Source organism: Enoplosus armatus, chromosome 4, assembly GCF_043641665.1.
Source record: "Enoplosus armatus isolate fEnoArm2 chromosome 4, fEnoArm2.hap1, whole genome shotgun sequence".
NCBI lineage: Eukaryota > Metazoa > Chordata > Actinopteri > Centrarchiformes > Enoplosidae > Enoplosus > Enoplosus armatus.
In genome coordinates, this window is record NC_092183.1 from 4,850,745 (window position 1) to 4,865,843 (window position 15,099).

General features: G+C 41.2%; 1 protein-coding gene across 1 annotated transcript in view; it reads right to left on the bottom strand.

Annotated features, from left to right (window-relative positions):
* Window positions 1–15,099, bottom strand: part of srrm4 (serine/arginine repetitive matrix 4) — a 55,148-nt gene that overhangs the window by 3,717 nt on the left and 36,332 nt on the right. The window contains exons 2-8 of the mRNA XM_070905126.1: window positions 13,710–13,844; window positions 6,038–6,121; window positions 5,811–5,891; window positions 5,693–5,719; window positions 5,348–5,398; window positions 3,847–3,930; window positions 2,851–3,013 (exon numbers count right to left, since the gene is read on the bottom strand). Coding sequence (XP_070761227.1) covers window positions 2,851–3,013; window positions 3,847–3,930; window positions 5,348–5,398; window positions 5,693–5,719; window positions 5,811–5,891; window positions 6,038–6,121; window positions 13,710–13,844 — 625 coding nt within the window. The remainder of the gene's footprint in view (window positions 1–2,850; window positions 3,014–3,846; window positions 3,931–5,347; window positions 5,399–5,692; window positions 5,720–5,810; window positions 5,892–6,037; window positions 6,122–13,709; window positions 13,845–15,099) is intronic.

The window sequence follows — 15,099 nt, forward strand, 5'->3', positions numbered from 1 at the left end:
TATTATGTATAAATGAAAAGGATTGCAGACAAAGAGAGATCCCATCAGTCTAACTAAGAAAGCCCTCAGAATAGGACAGATGACTGTGTTCTTTCTCCTGTAAGAAGTAAATAATTAGCCTGCACCGACCTACAAGTAAATCCCTAAATCTGCGGATAGCATCGACTTACCAATCAAGATTTCCTCCTTAAGTAGGTAAGGTGTAAGAAAAAGGGAAGAGCGGGCAACATAAGTGCATCATTAGAGTCGTAAATTGCAAGAAAAAGACAATAACCCTCTCTTCAAACCCAGAGCCAGTTAGACTTTTATTGGCATATTCCTTTTTCTTTCCTTAATGTTGCATTGTTTTGGAGTTTTTCGGGAAAGAAGTGCGCTTGTATGTGAGTACAACTACTGCACACCGAATTTATACATTTTTTTAATTTTTTTTTACTGCAGACGTCCACAGATGGAAATAGACCCTGGACCCTGGCTCTCCAAGGATCATAGTTGACCAATCTCATAAAACCATGATCTCTCTGTACTTATTGATTACGAGACACTTTCGTTTATCCAGTCTGTCCTCCCGAAGGTTTCCCATTGTCTAGTCTGAAGGCGACACAACTCTGACCAAACCTGAGGGAAATTTACCACTCGCATCTACGCACAATCTGTGGATACTCAAGAGTAAAAGATTTCACTTACAGAAAGGCAAATTTTTAAGCAGAGACATTCTTCAATGTCACCTCAAGATATTTTGACAAGGCGGCCTTCAAATAAACATTTCATCTCTGCCTTGGTATCTTTGCCAAATTTTTGTTGCCACAACTTTTCTTTTGCTGCCAACACAAAATATATTCTATTTACAGATTGGGTTGACATATTTAATAATCAACCCCCTTCATTATTTCTGAGGGTTTTTCTATCCAGTCATACCTACCTTTCCTTTTACGGATTGCTTTTTTGGGAAAGAAATATTAAGCAAACATCATCCTACATTACTTTTGCATTTATTTATGATTTGGTGAATAAAAGCACATAATTTAAAACACCATTGAATAATTCTGATACACTAAGGCTTCCCCACCAACTGTGAAGTCCTCCTGAAAGACTTTGGGATATTGAATGCCAGGCATGATTCAATATATGGATTAATTTATTGAATTTCAATTAAAACCCTGTGGTGTGTAATTAAAAACATTCGTCTGTGCAATTAGCATAATTTAATGATTGCTGGAGAGAAATTAAATATATTTCATGCTCCAGTAAGCATGGAACAGCGAGTTTAAGGACATAGATGTATTTATGAGGCAAATATCACTTCAAAAAAAAGAAAGAAAATCAACCTGCAATCAACAGCACAATTTAAGTCATCTAGAAGTTGTCAATCACAGTTTAAAGATTTGTTTGTTTTCTCTTGGTTTCATTTTAGCTCCAAGTCAGGTCTGCAATCTGAACAACAGAAACTGTCTGCTGGAAGTATAACAGTATATATAAGTACAACGTACAGCAGATGTAATGACCGGAGGGGACTGAGAGGGGAAGCGAACAGGGGACATTTTTATTTTTAATGTCAATCGTGGCTCCTGAAAGCATGCTAGTGTGCGAGTATTTAGAGGTCACAGATAAAATGTATAAATATATATAAAAAACATATTCTAAATGCACAACAGGACAGCAGGACACGCGTCTCTGAGTCCTTTTTACTGTTTTAACCAGAGGAGCTTCATGAGTTCAGTCCTTGAAAGTAAAAAAACATTTAGTCTTTGCATTAACAAAGATCTGTTCTGCTTTTCTGTTGTTTGTTTGGTCCATCATCCATAATCATTCTAAGTGATCAATTATATCTCAGTCTGCTGCTTCAGCCCAGCCTCCCAAATGATTTCGCTGACGTTAAATGTGCATGATGCCAGTGTTGGGCGTACAGGAAGGAGCGTGACGTTTATGTAGCGTGGCACAAACTAATGGTTTATGTCCAATCTCAAACCGTCCCTAACCTTAAAGCTCTATGTTCTAACTAAGCACAGCCTGACGCAAGTTTAATGACCTTAGACAATAAACAAGCGCTTCCTGCCTGCTGACAAGACAAATGCAGAATGGTTACAATGCTGTTTTTGTCATTTCTGTTCATTTTAAACAACAACAACAAAAAAAGCTTCACTTCCTGTGCAGCGCAACAGTATGCTGTTTTTAAAAAAAAGCAAGTCTGAAAGGTCTTAAAATAAACTACAGGCTTTGTTACATCCTGTAGGAGTCAACCACAAATCTAGTAAACATTAAAATAGTTTTAAGGTCAACACACAAAGCTGTAAGCAAGTGTTTAACTTTCCTAATCTTGACCGGGTTTGTTGAAATAATTAATTAAAAACGAAATCTCTGAACAAAGTGTTAACAACTTTTCAATAATACCTTTAATAAAGGAATACGAATGTGTCGTGAGATTGTGTGAGATTGCGTTGATTTTCATTTAAATTTGACACTTTATTGCACAACAGGAAAATAAGCTTTCGAGAATGTGTAATTCTTTCCAGCGGGTATCATTACTATTGTGGGGTGGCTTCTCTACAAAGCACTAGATAGCGTTAGTTTTAAAAACAGAAAAACAGGAACTGACAAAATTACTGCAAAACAAAGAATTCGTAGAGCGAGCTCAGAGTAAGGCCATGTACAGTTTTTGATTCTGTAGATATTCGCCCCTAAATGGGTTTAGACATATAATTTTCTGAAATATATAATATTTTTGATTGAATATCATTTCTTTTTTATAAAAACACCAGGATGTGGAATTCAAATCTTACTAGTTTTACATGGCCATAACTGAGGAATCAAACTGAACCAGTGGCGGCACCGTCAGTCCTAAAGAGTACTTACGGTGGCAGTTGAGAGGATGGAGCGATATTTTGGGGCCGTTTTACACACTGATTTGGTTGCAGGTCTCCACTTCATGTCCGTGTGGTCAAGCACTCCTTTGGTTTCTACTACAGCTGCCAGGTCTCCTAATGCCTGATGTACCACAGATTTCTGCAGATGGTGTCTGTGGGAAAAGGCTGGATTTAGTTTTCATGACACAGCATCATGACACAAATGCTTCTTTTCACGGCCAATTCTGCACTTCAGAGAACAAAAACAAGGTAAACAAAAGGAGCACTATTTCACGCCTTCTGTTGCTTTGGCCATCTTGAAAAATGAATTGTAATCTGTTGTGTAATCAGAGGAAAATTGTAAAGAAAGGACTTCTTGGGTGTTATTCTACCTGGTAAGATTAGCTGATGAAGGATTGAGGTTCAGCTCTATAAAAAATGTAGTTTAAAGCTCCATATTTCTTCCAAAGAAACTCATTGTAATGAGCAAAAGATTTCAGAATATTTTTCAGATCATTTCAGTTTGAAAACTGGACCTCAATTGGAGTTCAAACTGAAATGAATTGTACTTATTCACACGTGTCAAAGTTCACTCATTGGGCTGCTCCTGAGGATGCCATTCTGACTGAATGCGATATAATGGCGATCAATGATTATTCAAGGATTAATTATCACCAGTAGAAACATCCAGTTAATCCACTAGCTACTACAGATCATCAGGCTTTCCCCCCTGTTCAGTATAATCCATAAAACCTGTGAAAAACATCTTTCATATTATCACACGTCCATGATTTTGCAATATGTCATTATAATTGAGTGCATCGATCTGTGGAGTGAATATGGGGCCATTTCCTGCGACGCTGTGATAAGGGCTGAGATCAGGAAGTCACCTCTGCCTTATCAGTCATCGCTGCGGTGTGACCAGGAACTCGGCAGACACCTCGGGCTGATAAGATAAACTGAGGGAGTAGTGGGAGGGCGAGGAGGGTGAGGGATGAGTTCCTACCTGTCCTCTGTGGAAGACTGGCAGGAAGAACTGTACGACTCTGACCTCCGATAGCGTCGTCTCCGCCGCGAGTGAGTCCGGGAACTGGAGGAGGTGACGAGGAGAGCAGAGGAGAGAAGACACAAGTGGATAAGGAGCTAAGAGCACTATGATTAATCAATCGACAGAGATTAGTTGACAGCCATTTTTATAATCCCTTAATCATTTGTCCGTTAACAAGCACAAATCCCAGCTTCTCAAATGTGAGGATTTGCTGCTTCTATACGCTCTATACCATTAAAAACTGATCACATCTGTAGCTAGTGGTCTGTGACTCTGTAGCTTGTACATGTCCATATACACTTTTATTGAGTGATAAGTGAGGGCGCATTAAACTCTGGCTTCAGCCTGCATCTTTTTGGTCATTGCTAAAATCTGTTTTTGACATTTCTTACTAACGTTCACTCACTCTAAATTCACTAAATGACTAGCTGAGATCAGGGAACACGGCGGCATCGATATGTTCAAGTTCAACAGTGCAGAAAACACGAGCAGTCAGAACGATTGTGATAATACCTCATTGCAAAGAAAACTGCGTGTGCGCAACTGTAGAAAGTACTGTAAGTGAAAGTTGAACCAGGAAGTTAGTCTGCAAACTGTTGCAGATGTTCACACCGGAGAGTTTGACTAATAATCCTATTAATCACCTTCGCTTTCTCTTCCAAATAAATTCGGCTAACCTGCGGTGCCCCGGAGGCCTAGGGTACAAGTCGACTTACAGAAATAACATAACATAAGATAACTGATCCTAGCGGCCGCCGAGCAAAACAACCCCCCCCCCCCTCAACAAGAAATTACATGAACACAAAGTCAGGTTGAAAGGAAAACAAGGAATTACCCTTCAACCAGTTAATCTGTAACTACTGTTCAAGATTAAAAAGGTACAATCAGATCAAGCCTGTATACCTTTAAGGATGTATAATTCAAATAGTTGCATCTGTGATGCATCTCCAACTCTGATGTATATGAAAGAAAATAGGAGAGCTAGAGTATAAAGGAACTGCAAAGGCATGAAAAGAACAAAAGAGGAGAGTCGTAGTGAGCAGGAAAGCAGTGGTTTCTGTTGAAGTAAGCAGCAACTAAACTTGGCTCTGTGCTTACAAACAACGGCGCGCTCATCCAAAGTGGAATTATAAAATGTTGCAAGATCACAGCATGAAATTGGTTTCTCTTACCCTCTTTCACCCCTTTTTTCCCCCTCTCTTTGTGTCTCAAGCTTTCAATCTGTTTTCCTCTGTACGAGGGTTTTTTTCACGCTTTTCTCAGAAAAATGAAAGCCGCATGTGTCTGTTTTCACCCATCGTGCCCCGACATGAGAGCATTTTGGAGGATCCTCTCTCTTTTTGTTCTGAAATGGGTGGATGGGCTTACCATGGGGGCAGAGGAGGTTGGAGGAGTGTCAAAAACATGGTGTGCAGGATTTGGAGAGTACATGATTCTGATGCAACAGTCACAGACTGACCTTTTCTTGTGCTTGCGCTCATCCTTCCTCTTATGTTTTAAACTTGAAGAGCTGGTGGGATGAAAGAGAATAGAATCATGAGCGAGGAGCATTAAGACTGACAAAGCCTGCACAGACAGCCCGCTTTCTTACTGCTACATAAAGGGCATTGGCTTTTAAGTTGGAAATCCAGCAATCTCACAGAGAGCAGGCGCTAAATGTGACACTACATTTATAATAGAACTGTATCCAGGTGAGAAGTTTCTCTTTTTAATGAAATAATTTAACCTTTAGAAATTACAGATACACACAACCACGAGAAATACTAGAAGTATGCGCAAAATCTTGCAGTAATCATATACATACCTGTGTTTTGACTTTTTGGAGGTATACCTGGAATAGGGGGGAAAAAAAGATGATTTCAGTCACTTAAAAATAAATGTCATGCCATTGTGCCAATATTGACGTAGTAAGCAAGAACTACCTATGCCGCTTGCTTTTCTTGGAGCTCTTCTTCTTCTTCTTTTTCTTCTTCCTCAGTGGCGACAGGCTGTGGGAAGGAGACCTAAAGCGGGAGAACAAATAAACATGAACTCCGGAGAGTACCAGGCATTCTCCTGTACACCTCTCAATTTATTTATTTCAGGCAACACGACAAAAGGTGTCCAACAATACACCTCACTGCAGAGTCATCTCATTTGGGGAACTGACCTTTTCCTTTTCCTCTTCCGTTCAGACTTTCTCTTCTTCTTCTTCCCCTTGGGCCGAGGGGAGAGTTCCTCATCAAAGGAGGGGCTGCAAGCAGAGACAGAGCACAAAGGAACTCTTACTTCTGTATTCATTCCAGTGATGGGAAATGAAATGTGAAATCTCAGCTGGGTGAGGAGCACATTTTAGGGGCGCGAGTTACAACTTCTGAATCCCAGTATCTGTACTGAGTATTTCTAATATTATCATACAGATAAGTCTAGCTTCCGGCTTCCACTCCAACACAATGGAGGTGACTTCCAGGAATTCTGTTCACATTGGACAATTCTGCACCTCGCAATTTACGTCCACTGCCAACGACCAGTACCGACGCAGGAAGTTGTGTGCCCCTTTCATAGTGAAGCAGAGAGTAAGGGTGTGGCAGTCTGGATGGTGGATTAGTTTGTACCCCATCACAGACCTGCAATTAACGGTTGTCCTTGATTGTCTCTGAACTTTAACCACAATGTAGTTGCCATGCGCAGAGTTTGTTGTGTTGATTTTAAATGTAATTTTTCAACGCTGTGAGCACCACAAACTACAGGCAGAAACCTCTGAGACGGATACTTCAAAACTACCTGCACGGCAAGACACAACTGAAGGTAAGTGAGAGTTTTCACAATTTGGGTGGCCTGCCCCCTTTAATGTCAATACATTTTTTCTGAAAAAGGGACAAAACTGTACTTTCAGTGCTTGAGACTTCGAGTTTGCCCCAACAATTGTACACTGGACGTACAAAGATAAGATTTGCAATAAAGGATCTATGTAAAAAGTTCTGACATTTGTTGGGTTTAATATATTGGAGAACTTACAGAAAGAGAACTGTAAGCAACACTTCTGTGATATCAGATGTGCGCTACGAGCCAAGTGTGAAACTCCCTCTGTACAAGTCTTTTTTCCTAAAATCTTTGCAGATAAATAACCCGAACAGAACGGATGGGTTAAAATAATCCACATGACTCATCGTTGGCATCACATAACTGCACATATATGCATCCTGATTGATCCTGACACACATAAGCGAGATTATCTGTGAGCCAAATGTCCCGTATGAGATGATCCCATCACAACAGGATGATGAAATCCTATCCAGACTGCTACAAAGCACAAAACAGATCGCATGCCAGTGAGCTTCACTGAAGTCAAGACTGACGACAACATGGCCTCACTCAGAGGGGGGAGATAGATCCGTGATGCATGCCATCCACTGCCAGTGCCCATATCTGACTTCACAGTAGTTACGTCGGCAAACGCTTCCTATTTAGCCTTTGAATCTGTGCTCTGGCTGCCTATTGGCTGTTGACTCTGAGGCATGTTGGATTGTCCCTTATCCCTTTTTCTGGTTTTTGAGCATACAAACACACTGTGGAGTAGGACACGTGTACTATAGGCTTTCACTTCAGAACCTCACTTCAGCAGCTGTGGCGGTGAACAGCTAATTGTCTTCATTAATGTGTGATTTGATTGTTTTAGCAGAACTAAATAGACATTTTTAATTTGTTTTTAATTGGGATTTTCCTTTTTGTTTTTGCTATTGATAGGGAAGCTTCTTGTTAATCTTGTTAGACTAACTAAGGATGTTAAGGAAAGTGTCGGAGAGAGATTTTTCTAATCTTAAAAGAGTTATTCAGCTATTTCACTCAGTTGGGGTACTTGCGAGAGACTTTCCAGACTGGTTTTTTTTTGAATGTTCATGGAAGAGACAAAAACTCCAGCAAATCACTGATCGACAGTGTGCGGGATGCTTTGGTTCTGTCAAAGTCCGAATTTATGATCCCATGCGTCTGTCTATGAGACTTTCTAAAGTGCTCAGAATCGTTACAGTCGAGGACAAGTTATCCTGACATTTTGTCCCTTATATGGGTAAAGTTCAGTTCCCACAGAGAAATCCGTGAACAAGCATCTTTTTTTAGATCCTACCTGCCTGGGAAATCTTTCAAACCCCTCGCCTTCAGTTTGTAAAGAAGGATTTCTGTGAAAAGAATTGAAGCCCAGACTAATATTACTAAAGTAATGTCACTTGAGGAGTTGACAAAGCTCTGCCAGGACCACAGTAGACGTTATACAATTGTTTTCACATGCTTTACTCCACTTCATCCAGCCCTTTTGCAAATAGCACCACTGATCCTACATGAACCAAAAAAGCAGCCAACCCAAAGCTTTTCTTGTGTAACTCTTGTTTATCATGGGAAAGCCCTGCCAGCTCCTGGATATACAGGATATATCTGAACTCTAGAACCTTGATCTTGATTGAAAAAAGGGCAACATGGCCGTAAATTTGAATCTGACGTATTTTCTGGAGCAGGACCCAGACAAGTGTATGTACTGTAGTAGAAGCTAATGTTAATGGTTATTAGGACATATTAACACAAACACAGGTTGCTTTCCTGACAGTTGTAGCTAACAATGACAAAAACAGTTTCGTTAAGGCTCTCTTAGGTCTCAAATAGACCTCCACGATGGTCCCACTTGTGAAAGCAGGAAATGTGTGATGCATCTGCGCGCCTCTGTTTTTCACGGCCACTATGCGCCTGCACATATCCCCTTGTACACATGCTCATGCCAGCCCCGGACACTCGTCTCCCATGCATTCATCTCTTGAAGTGTGAATTCACCATTACAAAGAAACAGAACTTGTCAGATTCTGTTGACCAGCTTGATTGCCGTCCAGAGGTCCACTTCATTTGCTCTCTGAAAATGACTGATGTGGAAAAGGGCGACGAAGGCCTTTGAAGCGCCACAAGCCCATTGAATCAGCCTTTCAAGTGAAATTCATAAGAAGCAAAGAGGAGGGAGCGAGCATGTAGGGTGATACAGAGTAAAGCAGAGATGTGCGAGAAGACGCTTTAGACTGCAACTCACTCGGGGAGCATCACCTTGGCTTTGATGAATAGGCTGAAAATAAGCTTTATTGGGAAAACTGGAAAGGGAATGTGGTAGGTTAAAACAGAACTGATTATGGCACCGACATGCCCATTTACTCACGTACAGACAGAGGGATATATGGGTACATGCAGGCACACGGAGCTGTTTTATGACTTAACAAATGAAGCTGTTGACGTAAATGATGTTTGCGTCCACTCCGTGTCATTTCCTGTCGTCACGTCTCAGGGTTTATCACAACGATCAAAGCAACACGTCTTTTGTAAAATGTCAAGCCAAGCTCTTTTAATCGTTTATTTATTTTCTGTTGTTATTGTTCATTCCAACTGCTGTCAAGCCTCTAACGCTCTTCCACGTGATCCTTCAGCGAGGCGAGAACCGACTACGCTTTCCAACTCATTTAACAGCAAGTACTGGACATATTACATCCTTCCAAAACCTGCAGGGAAGAACGTAGCGTTGTCCTGAGTTAGGAGCTCTTTTAATATTAAATCTAGGGCTGATGAATTTATTATTATTAATATTGAGGTCAAAAAAAACACCCAACCACTCACAGGCTCCAGGTTCTCCAATATAATAAAGTGCTGCTATACACTCTTTTATGTCATTGTAAATTGTTTTGAAGTGTTGGTCGGACAAGTCAAGCCTTACGAAGACATCACGATGGGCTCTGGGAACTTGTGACAGGTGTTTTTCACTATTTTATGATGTTTTATTGTTGTTTATTGTTTCTGATGTTTTATTGTTACTTTATATTAGACTTAATCGATTTGCGACAGGTCAGTAGTTTAGGTGATTTCCTCCACAGTTGTCTCCATATTTTTTGTCATTATGGGTCTGGTACAGTAAGATGATCTCCCCAACATACGAAGGCTCTCATTGGCTCAGTCATTACCAAGAGACTTGCGAATGGCTGGACAATTTGAGACAGGACCCCATTCACTGAGAATTAAACTTTGAAAAAACATCTGGCGCCGTCCACCGTGACTCACAGATGTGGGGAAGATGAGAAAGCTTCAGCTTTATTTTAGGACAACCCGTCACGCTCGTTGTGATTCCCTCACGAAACAGAAGCACATTGACTGAGCAACGTAAAAGACAAACAAACAAAATGGAGGACGACCTTATTTTTGAGATCAATGGCTTCCTAATTGTCTACAATATAACTTCAACTAGCTACCGGGACTTGAATAAGATAAACAATGCATGGAGACTAAACTAGGTGCCAGCTTCAGGCTGATGAGAGGCACAAGAGAGCCTGCTACTTTGCATTTGGACGTGAATGAAGGGTGAGGCTACAAAAAAATGCAAGAAAATTGTTTTGTGTTTTAATTGGCTTAACTTAGAATAAAAATAAGCATTAACAATAAGTTTATTCAGTTTCTGAATAACTTTATCAATACCCAGATAATCTTTTACATATGAGGCTTAGTTTAGCTCTGGGCAGAATACATCCAAATGTCTACAAATAGAAGCTGTCTCAGAAACATTTTTAAGCTCTTTCACGCTCACTGCAGGGTAATTTTTTGCCATTTGCGTCAAAATTCAAGGTACCTTCATGTTACACAAACAGCAGGTCAAGCTAACATGCGAGCGTAATCACAACTGACCCAGACAGTGACAAACTGTACCGCTCCTTGATATATGCGAACACAGAGCTCTGGAGACTAGGTGCCTCTTTCATTGGACGCCGAAGACTGTCTTGCTATAATAAATGGCCCTGCTTGGTGTAGTCGGCAGTTTGGGAGCATTAGGAACTGAAATGCATTAGGGCTGATTAGACAGACCAAGCCAAAGTACCCTCTCCTGGTAATGAGAACGCTTTGTCACTCATTAACACCTCTACCATTCGGGCCTTGTAAAAAGAGAGCACAAGGCAAGCATTTGCATTTTTTCTTGCCACCAGAAACAGTTTCTTTTGATGAGGTGGAGAGAATGAAGGGGAGAACGAGAGAGCAGTCAATTGCCAGCTACACTGGGAATGGTGATTGTGCGAAACAATGGTGTATGAAAAAGGGATTCAGGGACATTTGATGAGAATATCCTCGATGCTGAAAGCAGCCTATTTTCCTGAAGAGCATGTTGCTTTTTTCATTGCCGCAATCATGCACCAACACCATGGCTGTATACATGTACATCCTAGATGTACTCGCTTGATGTCAGGCACTGTATCACTGTATTCTACCCAGTGTTGTTGGAGATGCAGAGTTTTCAGGTAATTAAATGTTTTACTCATTCAACTGAAGTGAATGGAAGTGATTCATTTCTTTGGCTCTTTTTCAAGTGAACCAGATTCCTTCACTCACTGTAGCAAACGCTCCGTTTCTAGAAGGAAGCCAGTGTCAGTGGCTTGTGGTTTCATGTTATGATTAACATCGGTCGCTCTATTAAATTGGGCTGCTGCCGGCCAATTAGCAAGATAACAATCCAAAGTACAAATGCCTTTCTCAACAGAGGAGACTTTTCTCAGGCAGCAACTTGCAGCGCTTTGTAATAGAGACAAGGAAATGGGAAATGAATCCACCTCATTAGCCACTTTTTACTAGATTGAAATGAATAAACACACAAACACAATATTTTTCATGCATTTCTTATCTTCCTGGTCACTTTTGATCAATTCTTTTTTTGCTTATAGCCAGCGGACCTTGGTGGTTCATCTGTGCACCTAAAGAAAGTCAGTCACGACTGGATGAAGCTGCTGTTCCGTCTTCTACCAGCTGACCTTGTGGTCCAAGTTGATAAACAGTTGCCTGGTGGTGATTATTACTCTTGACTATCAGATCCTCAGATACATGGTGACAATCTCATGGACGCAGGGAACACTGCACTTTAGAGACAGTTTGACACTTTGTGATTAGTGATTATCAGAAAAGATTAAGTTGGAGAATTTGTCAAGTCGTAGTCTTGAGTCACTCTCTTTCAGAATTCATTTTAAAGTCCTATTAATCACGTGCAAGGCTTTGCATGGTCTGGCGCAGGAATATAAAACCGAACTTCTAATCTCTTATTGTCCTCAGAGGCCCCCTGAGATCCACCAATTTCGGTCTTTTAACTCAGAGTCCAGGTTAAAACTAAGCGTGATCAGGCTTTTGCTGTATTGGCTCTTTGGCTCTGGAAAAGCCTTCCACTTAGCATCAGGTCGGCTAAGACTGTCTCTGCTTTTAAATCTCATCTTAAAACCCATTTCTATTGAACGGCTTTTGTACTTTTGAACTATTATTTTGCTGTGTTCAAACCCACCATAGTCATGCATGAAAACTGCTGCTTCTTCAGTGATGTCAGTGCACAGACTCGGGGTCATCTGGCAGCAAGTTGAAGCTGGTTTAACTACAGCAGCGACATCATCCGGCAAAGCATTGTGCTGGCTATCAAACACGTTCAAGGACACATTTCCTGGGGGATTACTTTGTAGCATGAAGGACTGTTCAACATGCGTCGAGGAGATGTGAGAAAATGATTTGTGAAAACTTTGCAATTGTAAAAATCCTGTTTCTTAGGAGTACAAGATAAACCACTGTGCAGTGCTTCAGCATTTTATCAGCCTTAAAACTCATGCGTACAAATGACAAACTGGACTTCCAGGAGTGTGCTTCATCTTCTCACTATAGTAACTGTAGCCACATGCTACACTGTGCAAGATGAGTACATGAAAATACTGCGACAGAGTAAAGGCAGCGTACTACAGAGCGGCTCTGCTAACGTCAGAAGAAATTAACACACTTTTATAAGGAAAATTAGCAGAGACGCAACATGAGACAGCAAAGGCAGCGTATATAATTTCTTAGTGATGCTGCCATCTAGTAACTGAATTGGTCTTGATATACTATCTTAGGAAGGGCTGGTAAATGTGAGTGCGCTGTGCCCATTTCACTGACGACATCTCTTGCGATTCCCCAGTACTTAAGTTTATCTCGCTGCCATTTGGAGTTACTGATCAGAGAAGTCCTCTAGTGTAGAAAAAAAAGCTCTCTGTTTCAAGGACAAAAAAAAACAACCTATAAATCTTTCTCACCGCTCTTTTTTCATCAGATGTCTTTTCTCGCACGCACAAATCAGAAAAATGATTATCAGAAGTCTGCATGCCGGCGTGTTCGCCGTGCTCGCTGCTAAATTCAAAAACAAAGAGAAGCAGCCGCTGGGTAAAGTTCATCCAGAGAGGAGCGATTCATGTTTATGATCCTCTCTAACTGCTCAAATGCTGCTTCAGTCGTGTTTTACATATCACTGGCTGCTTCCCTGCTGTGTAACTGCAAAGGCTTTGAAAGTGTCAGATTAATTAAGAGGTTTCTTAAAAAGAAATCTGCCTGAATTGATTTATCCCACCTCAGACTAAGACGCCTGAAAATGATTCTCAGTATGTGAAGGAGACTTTTGGTTCAAGGTGCTGGTGATGAAAAGAGAATGACACAGTGTGGAATTCCTCACAACATGTTTGTGTTTCTCCACCGGGTCCAACCTGATAAGACTGTTTACATTCCCCGCACCAGAATATAGAGATTAGCTCTGTTTTCTCACTGAGAGTCAAGCCCTGAAGGAGTTTTGCTGTACTGTAAAAAAAAAAAGGCTTGATCACAAGCAGTTAAATCAACAAAAGCACCCCCCCAAAACAAATAAAAACTTGACTGTGATCAACAATCCTGCATCTTTAAAAGGACGTTGATTTCTCGACTTTTACTTTGAGATCAGACATCCTTCTTGATGGTTTTCACGTGCTCCTGTTGGGCATTTGTTAAACTCATAACGTCTGGCTCACCTCCTGGCCCTGCGACGACTGTGGTGCTTGCGTCCTTTTCCTCTGATGCAGCCGTGTCTGTCCGCGGTGTCCACCCTGGTCTCCGCCGCCTTCCTCTCATCGGTCTTGAGCGGCTGGCAGGCTGTTGTCTCTAAGCTGTGAGGGAGGACAAGAAGAGAAAACAATTTAGTTTTTGCTCTTCTCATGAGAACTTTCTAAAAGTGATTTTTCTAGTTGTCCACGCAGTCAACGCTTCCATCACACAATAGTGAGGAGGATTTAGCACGCTTGGTTAGCCTTTTTCCCTCTGGTCTACTGGATATGTGTTTCATTCCCCTCCATTTCTCCCTGCCAGCCATTCTCCGGGAAAATTAGAGGTCAGACATTTACCATTCAAATCGAGGTGTCAATTGAAATACAGTTATTTACATGCTTCAGTTGCCCTGACATTTTGGGAAATGGTGTTTTCTAACTCGTGCTGGGCAGATGCAGTCACGGGAGATGAATGGTTGAAGTTCTCCTTGAATGTTTTCCTATTTCTGATAAACCAGAGCTTATACAGTTTTAGTAATCAACATATATTAACACAAGCAAACAACTAGAAGTCGCACATTCAGCCTCGTGTTTGAACATATTTTCCGCAGTTATGAAATTGAGGTAAATTATTTCTGGCTTCCAAAAAATGCTGCTATAAGTCAGGTGTTTACTTCCACGTGAACCTGCCAAAAATCTTCATCCGTACAAATGTAGTTGCAGAACGAATGACTAAATAAACTGAATGATTAGATGTGAGCGCACAGCTCTAGCCCTGCTTATTATCTCCTGTTTTAGTCATGGGAGATTTGAGCGTAATTACACATTCTCCTCTTCTTCGAGTGGCTCCCGTCTGATTGTAATGAGAAGATAATCAGAGCCAGAGATTAGGCCATCAATGCTGCCGCCTCCTCTTCCCCCAGCGACAAGCAGGCAGGAGCCGTCGCTTTCCATCTTCCTCACCTTCGTTTCTTCCTCTGCTCCTCCGTATAAGAGGGAGAGCCCCCGGCAGGGAACTAATAATGTAAAACGGCAGACTGGGTGCTCCAACATGGCCGAGTGTTTGAAAGGTGATAGGGGAGATAAAGACGGCCACCGGAAGGATGATTAGTCTCATCAAGGAGGAGCTGATGGGAGAGGGGACCTTCAAATATCCTGGTGATTTCTCTAATATTCTCCTAGTGTTGTTGGAGATACAGATAAAAGTCAGATAATGTTGTTTTTCTGGATCGTTGTATGTCATTTATAGTGTTTGAGGAGACAAACTGAGAAATGACTCACAGTTATTCTTACAGTGGTTGATCGTTTCAGATGAAACTGTCAGACCACCATGAATCTTACTTCACCATTGTTGGTTTTTATTTATGTAGCAGAGTGC